This window comes from Gavia stellata, chromosome 20, assembly GCF_030936135.1.
Source record: "Gavia stellata isolate bGavSte3 chromosome 20, bGavSte3.hap2, whole genome shotgun sequence".
Classification (NCBI taxonomy): domain Eukaryota; kingdom Metazoa; phylum Chordata; class Aves; order Gaviiformes; family Gaviidae; genus Gavia; species Gavia stellata.
The window spans coordinates 11,559,679-11,569,865 of NC_082613.1; the positions used below are offsets into that span (position 1 = coordinate 11,559,679).

General features: G+C 55.9%; 1 protein-coding gene across 1 annotated transcript; it reads right to left on the reverse strand.

Moving 5' to 3' along the window:
- Nucleotides 1–230: 230 nt before the first annotated feature.
- KCNS1 (potassium voltage-gated channel modifier subfamily S member 1) lies at nucleotides 231–7,848 on the reverse strand. Its single transcript, XM_009808776.2, has 2 exons — nucleotides 6,883–7,848; nucleotides 231–686 (listed from the first exon to the last, which is right to left on the reverse strand). Exons 1-2 carry the CDS (start codon nucleotides 7,846–7,848, stop codon nucleotides 231–233), a joined length of 1,422 nt encoding a protein of 473 aa, XP_009807078.2.
- Nucleotides 7,849–10,187: the final 2,339 nt, after the last annotated feature.

A 10,187-nucleotide genomic window follows, 5' to 3' on the forward strand; every position in this document is an offset into this window, starting at 1 on the left:
AGACACGTCCAGGAGGACCCGGCCACTGTGTCCTGGGGGCTGGAAGCAGTTGGCACCCGCTGGGCATCTCCTCCAACCCCTCCTGTCCTTCGCAGGGCAGGGGTGACACCAGGCGCGGTGCGAGACGGGGAGAGCCTGGCTCCTCTGCTGTGTCCCGGTACAACAGCCGTGCCGTGCTCACGGTGAGCAAGCAGGTCCCGCGTGCACGCCGGTGCCGCGGCATGGTGGGGTCAGGGTGCGGGGTGGGCGCCGGGGGTCAGACCACGGCGGTCAGGGCTGCCTCTGCCCAGGGAGGACTCGCTCAGAGCCTCCGAGTCTCGGTCGCAGCTGGAGGTGCTCTCCACGTCCTCGGGGTCTTTCTTCCCGCTGTTCCTCACGGCCGCTTCCAGTGCCTTCTGCTTGCGGTAGAAGTGGGAGAACTTGTTGAAGATGATGGTGATGGGCAGCGCCACGACCAGGATGCCCCCCAGGATGCAGCCCGAGGCGGCCAGCTTGCCCGCCACAGTGACGGGCACCACGTCGCCGTAGCCCACGGTGGTCATGCTGACTGTGCCCCACCACCAGCACGCCGGGATGGTGTCAAAGCCGACGTCTTCCTCCTTCTCAGCGGTGTAGGCCACGCCGGAGAAGACGGAGACCCCCACGGCCAGGTAGAGCAGCAGGATCCCCACCTCCCGGTAGCTGTGCTGGAAGGCAAAGCAGAGCGGTGGTCAGGAGGGCCACCGCACCCGTCACGGCCAGGACACTGGGATCATGCAATGCAAACACAGCCCTGCACGCATACTCCCTGCACGCCTCCATCGGGAATCTTGGTGCCTCTATCCATCTCTGCCGTGGGATGTCCCGCTTCAGGGTCAGGCTGAGACAGGTCGGAGGGTACATGGGTCATCCACACCCGGCGTGAGTGGGCAGCTGAGAAATCAGCCCTGGCACCCACAGCCGCTCCTCCACGAGCCTGCGAGGGGGAGGCAGTGCCGGGAGGGAAAAGGGACCTGCGCTTCCCAGCCAGGGTTCCCAGGCACAGAGAGGCTACTCCCCTGCCTCCGGCACTCGCTCCGACCTGATCTCGGCTAACAATATTTAGACATATTTTCCTTTTATCTTGGCAGGTCCCCAGAAACCACCTAATAGGCAGCCTCTAAGTGAGGTGATGTGTATTTTCCTGAGACGCTGGCGATGTGCTCGCAGGGAGGACGTGCACCTCTGCTGCAGGCTCAGCTCAAGCTCTTCAGCCCCGGGCTCCCCAGCTGCCGGGGACCCCCAGCCAGAGCCCCAGGGACTCACCCGCTCCCTCCTATACCCCAACACTGTCTACAGTCCCAGGGACCATTTAACCCTTCGTTACACACCTGGGTAGGAGGGATCGGGGGGCTCCAGCTAGCAGAGTTCAGGAGGCTTTTGCTCTTACACGCCAGGGAGGGATATTGCACTCATGGGACACAGCTCCAAGGGAGGCAGAAACTACCCCCTGCTCCAGTTTCTGTCCCCTGTGGTCCCATTCCTGGGGACACTGGAACCCTGAGGTTCTAGATGACTTTACCTTGTGTTTGAGCTGGCTGTAGGACACCAACAACCCTAAAGCAACACAAGGCAGCCCCTGGCTGGGCTCGCTGCGGCACGGCTGCTGCTGCTCTTTTGCTCAGCCAGGCTGGGCAGCAGCTTGGGTGGCCCTGCAGCACCCAGCAGCAGGGTCAGCCTCACATCCCCCCCAGGCACCCATGGGTGCAGGAGCCAGATGCGTTGGGGGGGGTCTCTGCACTGCCTTGTTGCAGAAAGAGACCTGGGTGGAGGCAGCCAGCCCCCCGGCTCTGTTCCAGCCACCAAATTAAATGAGGTTTCTTGGCTGCTAAAGGCAAAATTCTGGCTGATCCGACTTGGGAGGCACCAGCCCAGCAGCAAATTCCTCCTGGCTCAGCACCCCAGCCCCAGGGCTGGGTGACGGGTTAGGGGTTGGCCACTGGCACCTGCGCAGCACCCAACGAGCCCGGCGAGGGGTCTCCAGCGCTGTCCGCAGGATGGCCCGAGGGCAGAGGGGCTTGTTCCAGGGGGAGAGTTTTCTTGCAGAAACTACCATTTCTGAGACAACTACATTTCCCTTCAGGTTTTGCTGCTTCTCTATGGGAGACTCAAAGTGAACCTCTGAGCTGACATGAATCCAGGCAGCCCTGATCATCAGGTCAGTCCAGGGATCCATCCAGCGTCGGCGTGGGCTGGTCTCAGCACCCACCCCCATGGGGTGCTGCACGCCCTGGCTCACCAAGCCCCACCCTGAGGGGTCTGGGAACCCCAGCAGGAACGGGCCGTGGGACACCCAACCTCCCAGGCGTGGGACCCAGGAGGAGAGATTGATGGCAGAGGTGTGCAATGCTCCTTGAAGAAGCCATCATTTCTCTGGTTTCAAACAAAAACATTTTTGTCGCAATCTTTGGATATCCTTAATTTTTGAGCAAAATATAAACCCATGCCAAAAACCTGGCATGGGAAAAGGCAGTGGGCAGTTAGGGAACAAGGCAGCAAGTGATGCTGGGAAGGGGACTGCCAGGGAGCAAGCTGGGACCAGGCAAACTGCCATGGCCAGCATTGGCATGTGGGCCAAATCCAGCACCCGGCTCCTGCCCCTGCCCTGCAGCCGGCGAGGCGTGAGCCAAGAGCCCTGCACACAGCGGGGACGGGGACCCCCGGCACAGCCTGCTCTTAAAGCCTCGCAGGCCAGGAGGGGACCGCAGAGCCCCCCGTTTTCTGGCGGGGCCAGGCTAACCACCTGCCAGTGCCAAAGCCACCGCCGTCCTCGCAGCATGGCTAGTCCACTCGCTTTTTGATTGTCACAAGCGAATTTCTTGGATGTTTCTGCCCACTGATCTGCCAGTTTGCTCTTTGTCTTTTGGGAAAGGCAAGCAGAGCTCTGATCGTGGGGTGTTTTTGCCAGTCTCCTAACAGGCAGAGAATGCTTTATTGGAGACCACATAAGGACTAAATGAAACAACATTTGAGCAAAGCAAACAGCCGAAGATGTGGGAAAAGAGCTTCCATGGTCAAGATGAGACATAAAGGAGGTGGATTCACAGCAGGGAGCAAGACGACTTTGCTTAGACTGCTGGTAAAAGCTGCTCAGCTAATGCCAGTAATACCAAGGGGAACTTATCTCCTCCTCCTCCACCGTCGCCGGTGGCTTCAAGTGCCCTATAGCAGCTCCGAGGGAGCTCCCTGGGAAGGACAAACAGCTCAGAGCCGAGTTTCGAGGATGTATCACTTGGCCATGAAACGCTTGCTCCTGGCTGGAGCTTAACAGCACGTCTGTACGTCCCAGCTGGGGAGCAGCAGAGCCGAATAACCTTATACATTTTTAAATAGTATCAGTTATGGCCCTGGGATGTGTTGGAGAGTGAAGGCATGGTGGAAGTCAGGCAGCTGGATAGCTCCTACTGCTTTAATTTACAAGCAGGGTCAGGGCTTGCAGCATAGGGGGGCTCCAGGAATCTCCCAGCTGATCCTCAGGCACTGGCTGCTACCTATTTGCAGCCATTTATCCTCAAAACGTGTGGTTCGCTCATTGATCCAGGGGCAGGCAGCTGCAGCTGGGGTTTGGGTGGGGATGCAGTTTTAACCATGGTTTGGGTGGGATGCAGTTTTAGCCATGGTTTGGATGGGGATGCAGTTTTAGCCATGGTTTGGGCGGGGATGCAGGCTGAGCCGGGGGTCGGGTGGGATGCAGGCTTAGTTTAGCAAGCAGCCAGCCTTGGGGGAGGTGGTGCTGGGTAATAAAAGGCTCCAGGGAAACAGCCACCCTGGCTCCAGCCTCTGGGCTCCAGCCTTGGCAGGAGGTCTGCCTGCCCTTGGGACAGCCATGGGCCATGCATGGGCTCTTTCTCCTGCTGAACACACATATCTCCTCCACTACAGCAGAAGACCAGTGAAATGGAAGAGCCCAGTTTGAGCCTGGCTGGAGACAGCAGCGTGGGGACCGAGCGTGGAGGTGGCCCGCAGTAGCAACAGCAGGGTGATGCATCCGCTGTCTGGGGATGTGCAGCTCTGGCTCTTCCAACCTATTTGTGTATTTAGGCCCCTAAGAGGACAGACAGCTGCTCCTGTAGATCCCTGCGGTTGCCTACATTACTCAGTGCCTCACACCTATTGACTGCCAGTGGGAGACAGGCACCAAACCTGCACCCGGGAACCACAATAGCGGTAATGGATGTCGTGCATGGCAGGGAGGAAGAGCAGAGACGTGTGGGAAGCCTCTCCTCAAATTAAACAGACCCTGGATCAGGCCCCAAGCAATCTGAAGACGGTTCAGAGTTTATGATGCACAAATGGCAGAAATCCCTCTGCTAGCACTTTCATGGCAGAGGAACAATTATTCTGCTTGCCAGAGCCATCGCTCCCGCTTCCTGGCTGTTAACAGCCTTTACGCCTCTGCTGCTGCTTTATGCTCTTGCGATAGGAAGTAAATTATGATTAACAAGACGTTGTAATTTATGTGCCCAGTAAATCACAACACTAAGCTGCTGTGTCAGATTTGTGCCTTCGCTCATTCCCATTTACAGCTGGCTCCGGAGTCCCCGGGAAGCGGCGCTTTCCAGCACGTCACTCGGTGAATCAGCGGCTCAGCAGAGGCTGGAGCCGGGACACTGCCGGCTCCCCGGATCTCGTCTGCTGCTTAATAACATGCAGATGAGCCCATCAGTCCCTGCTCTGCTGCAACATGTCATTCATGCTTAAATGGAGCACAGAAAGGGCTCAGGGAGCCCTTCCCAGGTACACAATTTTATTTAAATTCTGCAAGCAGTGTTACACGGGTCTGTCACTTGCTAACTGCTCTTCAAGGTGAGTGTTCAGAAGGAAGTATGATGCAGGTAGGACTTCAGGCATCTTCATTTCAAACAATCCTCCCTGGACCCCATTTTCAGCAGGCTTTGAGGATGCCAGGGATCTTTTCCCCCATTTTTTCCTGATGCTCTGTGGGGTTTGCAGGATTAGTGCTGGGCTGGTCCTGCTTCACAGAAGAAGTTGGCAGAAGACCTTTCCTACTGCCCATCCTCATCCCCAGCCACGCTCGAGGGTTGCTTTTTTCCATGGCTTACCCACGGGAATGGGTCCAACCCTGGCAGTCAAGTCCTGCCGACGCCAGGACACCCCATGCCGGCCCTGCCACGGCTGCAGCAGTGAGAAACGGGGTGTCCCCAGCCGCAGCTGTGCCTGCTTCATCCCTGCCATGGCCCTTCAGTGGGAGCAGCACCAGGAGCTGCGGCTCCGGCCCCTGCCAGGCGCTGAGTGCGAGGAGAGTGTCCCTTTGGCTGAATTTCAAGCTCTGCTGTGAAGATTGCTTTCCTGGGCCATTTGTTTGGCATAGCCTTTGTTTGAAGGAGGAAAAAGTACAGGGGTATTTCATGAGCAGTGCTTGAAAACCAGTCTACTGGTTTAAGAGTGGAGACCAGAGGCGATCCCACAAGGAGAGGAGATGTTTGCCCCGGTGGCCTCCTCCCCGTGCCCAGCACAAGCCCAGTGTGTGGGGGGGCATCGGGAGCGCGTGTCACTCTGCGTCTTGGCAGGCTCGTGGATCGGCTTTAGGATTTCTCTTGATGTGGTTGCCAAGAATCAGAGACAATTAAAGGCTGAGTTTAACTGGCCTCTGCATCAGGCTGGATTTTCTGTGTAAGTGCAGGAGGTGAGGGGAGAGTTTCACCCTCCCCAGACTGGGGCACGTGGCCCTCAGCACAAGGGGGATGGAGGAGGGAGGGGTGGTGGGGGAGAGCTGAGAGCTGCACAGGGCACCATGGCTGGTCCATGCTGCCCAGCCGAGCTGCAGCGATGGAGGTCTGGGCTGCAGCACCAGGCTGGTGAGGATTTCATGATAGCTTCATGCTTTGACTCTTGTCACAGCTGATCTTGGTCTGTCTAAGGAGGCTGGGAGTGCTGCAGAGGGGGTCTGGAGAGACACAGCCTTGGGGCATGCCATGGAGGATGAGGACCTCCTCTCACCAAACCTGCAGGGGTGCCATCTCCCAGCATGCCTGGACCCTGGTCCTTCACTGTCTCAGCATCTCCTCATCCAGCTCTTCCTCCTGAGGACTGCATGGTCCTGGGGCCAGCTTCCCCCAGCCCTGCACATTCTGCTTTCCCTGAGCCTCTCCAGCACACTGAGGGGCTGCTGGTGGCCCAGGCTCTGCTGGGGACACGCACCCTGCCTTGGGCTGGTTGTCCCAGGCAGGTAACCTTCTGCTTTTCTACTCCTGCTCTGCACTACCCATGGTTAACCATGTGCCAGTCCCAATGTCATCATACCCTGGAGCATCCAAGTGTCAGCTCAGCTGAACCAGGATCTCTATGTCTCCCTAGATGGGCAGACTCCAAGGGTTGAACGCTGGCAGCATGCCCTTAGGAGGTTCCCCCTTCTCCCAGACTGGGGACGAGCAGCTCCAAGCTATGCACGCTGGTGCTGGTATAACGAGCAGCTGCTGGCTGGCCTGGTCCCTGCTCAGCAGGTCGCTCACAGCCTGGCTAGGCACTGACCCACTTCTGGTGGGACATCACCATCCACCCATGCATGGCTGACTCCATTCCAACACACCGTGCAACAGGGCTTGCGCACCATGGTGTGGAAGGGGTGGCTGAGTCCCTGCAACACCAGTTCTGCATGAAGCAAAGTCTACAAGCAATGAGTGTGTGTACAAAGAGGACTCATGCAGTGCTCCTCACACTTGGTTGCTTTAGCAAACACACAAACCGACAATCCAGCCCACCACCCCAAGCACGCTCACCAGACACTACCCAGAGCTGGTAGCTCACTGGGAATGGGAATGTGCACATCTCCCAGCCGTACCAGAGGTCTCCTTCTTACCCAGAGGCTATAGGAGTAGATAAGGAGATAGAGAGCCAGTTTACCTTCAAGGTGGCCCCCAGTGACCTCAGTCCGGTGGAGTGCCGAGCCAGCTTCAGCACCCGGAATATCCTCATGAGCCGAAACACCTGCACGACCTTGCCCAGGTTGCCCAGCTCCGAGTCACTGCCCATGGTCACGTCCACCAAGAGGGTGAAGTAGAAGGGCAGCACTGAGACAATGTCAATCAGGTTCAGCGGGTGCTTGAAGAACTTCCTGGGGTTGGGGGAGAGCAGGAGGCGGGAAGACACTTCGAAGGTGAACCAGGAGATGCAGAAATACTCCAACTTGTGCAGGACGGGTTCATCGAGCACGTTGCCGTTCTCATCCACCTCCTGGTACTCGGGCATGCTGTGGATGCACATGGTGGCTATGGAAACCAGCACCACGCTGATGGACACAAAGCTGAAGAGTTTGCTGGGGATGGAGTAGCCAGGGTTCTCCATGGTGAGCCAGAGGCGTTTGCGCACGTTGCCGCAGCGCAGCGTGCTGTAGCGCAGCAGGTCGTGGTTGATGTCAGAGATCTCATCAGGGGACGTGTCCACGCTGCTGACCTCACTCTCTTCGTCCCAGTTGTGGTGCCGGCTCTCCAGCTTGCGCTCGTGGTAGCGGTAGCTGCAGCAGGAGTCCAGGAAGAACTCGTTGATGCCCCAGTACTCGATCTCCTGGCAGAAGGAGAAGACGCACAGCTCCTCCATGACGTGCAGCTTCCCCGTCTGGTAGAAGTGGAGCACGTAGAGGAAGAAGCCAGGGTTTCGGTCGAAGTAGAACTCCCTGGCGCTCACGTCGTAGTCATCGCAGAGCTGCAGGATGGACTCCTCCGAGTCACAGGAGAGCAGGCGTCCCAGGCGGGTGTCGGGGAACTTGGAGAGGGCACTGGAGCTGAGCCGCCTTCTCAGACCCCCCACGTTGATATTGATAACGTCCTCCTCAAAACCGGGACCCCAGTAATTTAAGGTCTTGTTGACCATGATCAGCAGAGCGGGAGCTGGTTCCACCTGCAAGTGAGACACAGCGGGGCTGGAGGGGACCCAGGGCTCCCCCTGCTCCAGGTGCTCCCCGGGGGGAGAGGGCCAGAAGCACCCTGGGGAGTGAGTAGGGATGTTTGCATTTTGAAAAGTGAGGACCAGGAAGAGGGGAGGGGAGAGAAATGCCTTTGGGAAGTTTTCCGTCAGTGGTATAGAAGAGGGGCGGAAAAAAAAAAAGCCAATGATTTTTCCAGGTCAAACTTTTCTTTGCTTTTTTTTAACATCTTAAAGTTTCTCCCTGTGCCTAATGGCCTAAGGAAGGCAGTTTACTGCACCTCCAGCACCTCATCCATGGGGCTTTCCTTGTTCAAACAGGTAGTTAGTCACTGAAGAGAGGATTTATCCCCCAAAGAGCCTCCCCTGTGGAAAAAACAGATCTCACACTGCCCCGTGCTCATCAAATCACCGCCACAGTGATTCTGCCAAAGAGCTTTGTAGCCCCGCTACCTACGTTGCTAATTAGACCTGGTCAAAAAGTCCTCAGATGTTGCAGTCTTCCCAGCAGCAAAGGCAGTTTTGCCAAAATCAAAGTGTTTCCACGGAAGGTGTCAGTTTTAGGGAGAATTTGAATGGAAGAAGTGTCAAAACAATCCATCTCCCTGCTTTGTTTCCTCTTGTGTGTTCTGTCATGTAAAATATTAAGATTATTTTTATAATGTTGAAACATAACAAAAACATGATTCAGAATCATTGATGACTCTGAATGAAAAACCTGTACATTGGTAGGGAAATAAAAATCTAAGTTTCCATTTCTGTTATGTTTCAGGATTTTGGAAGTTTTGGGGAGCTGAGCTTTTCCATCCAGCAGAAATTCTGTTTTCTAATGAGAAGCGGTTAAAGCATCTAACAAAAAGAAGCTTTCCCACACCGTCAAAGGCATTCACCCATCTTGACCAGAAGCTTAGAATAAAAAGGCAAATAAATAGAAAGGTTTGTGATCTTCCTGTGTCACCCTGAAATCAGACTTCTCCACCTACCTTATTCATCAAAACGCCTGGGGACGTGTGGAGCAGCCCCGTACCCACGCGGTCCCCCTGCTCCTGCACGAGAGTGTTGGGTGTCCTAAGGAGGGTCACTGCATTTGCTCTCTTGGTTGAGGAATTACATTTTTCCCCATGCATTGGCTACTTTGGAAAAATCCCGCTATTAGGCGTGACTTGCTCCTGAGCTCTGTTCACACGTCCAGGGTGGCTGGTGGTGCCGACACGACTTCTGCAGCCGCTGCTGCTTTTGCTGCAGCAGTCGCTGAGGCGTTTATGATCTCCAGACTGGCCTGTCTCCCATCTCAAAGGCTTCCCTCCCTGGTTTTAACCAGCCAGATGCCTATTAGAAAAATCCCCTACCTTCTCTGTCTTGTGTCACCCACTGAAGTTTTCAAACTTTTAGGCGACGCAGGGACAGAAGCCACAGACAGGCAGCGGGAGCCCAGGGAAAAGGCTGCAGCAGCCCCCGCGGTGATGCTGAGGTGCCACCAGACCCCGCACAGGACAGTCCGGTCCGACAGCAGCCACTGAGGGCCAAGGCCAGGTCAGTGACACGAGGCGGGTCCCCTCCCTCCCAGGGGAATCAGTTCCCCTGCAGATCCCATTGCACCCCAGCCCCACGTTGCTCACCAGACATCTCATGGGGTTTAGGGGGCAAACACCAAAGCAGGGGAAGGGCTCTGCATGTTTTCCAGTGTCTGAGAAATGCAGCATAAAAGGTTTGTCAGACCAGGAGGGACCTGGGGGACATTTTCACATTTAAATCTGGAGGTCAGAGAAGAGCTGGAGAGGAACAGGTACCGGAGTAATGGTTAGAAATAAACCCCAGAGGTATATTTTTAAGCTGAGCAGGGCTGTGGGTGCAGCAAATGCCAGATTTGTGCAAAATAGCCTGGCAAAGGCGTCTGCTAACTCCACTGCATCTCAGAGCCAGGGCTCCTTAAAGACACAGGCTTTGCACCACAAAGCCAGCGCTTCCCATTACACCATCTCTGGAGGAGGCAACCGGCTTGTGATAAGCCTCAGAGCTTAATGGACTCATTGTCTTGCCTTTCAAAGGGGAGGGGAAAAAAAGAAGGATCAACTTTTTTAATGCTTAAGACAAAAGCAAGGGAGAAAAAGAGGTGTAAACACTCCTTTTCAGGGATAAACTGGAATTTCTGTGACAGATTAGCTTTTCCAGGGAAGACATCACACAGCCCATCTGTGGGGTGGGGATGACTAATCCAGGTTCCTTCCAGAAGGATGCTCATGCATTCAGGCTATAAACACACACAGGCCGTGGGAGTGGGTCTGTGG

Bases quoted from the DNA above. Each gene is read 5' to 3' on its own strand.
- KCNS1 (XM_009808776.2), bottom strand. From the start codon at position 7,848: ATGGTCAACAAGACCTTAAATTACTGGGGTCCCGGTTTTGAGGAGGAC. The intron at 687-6,882 runs GTAAACTGGCTC...TTTGCCTTCCAG, and splicing joins CACTGGGGGCCACCTTGAAG to CACAGCTACCGGGAGGTGGG.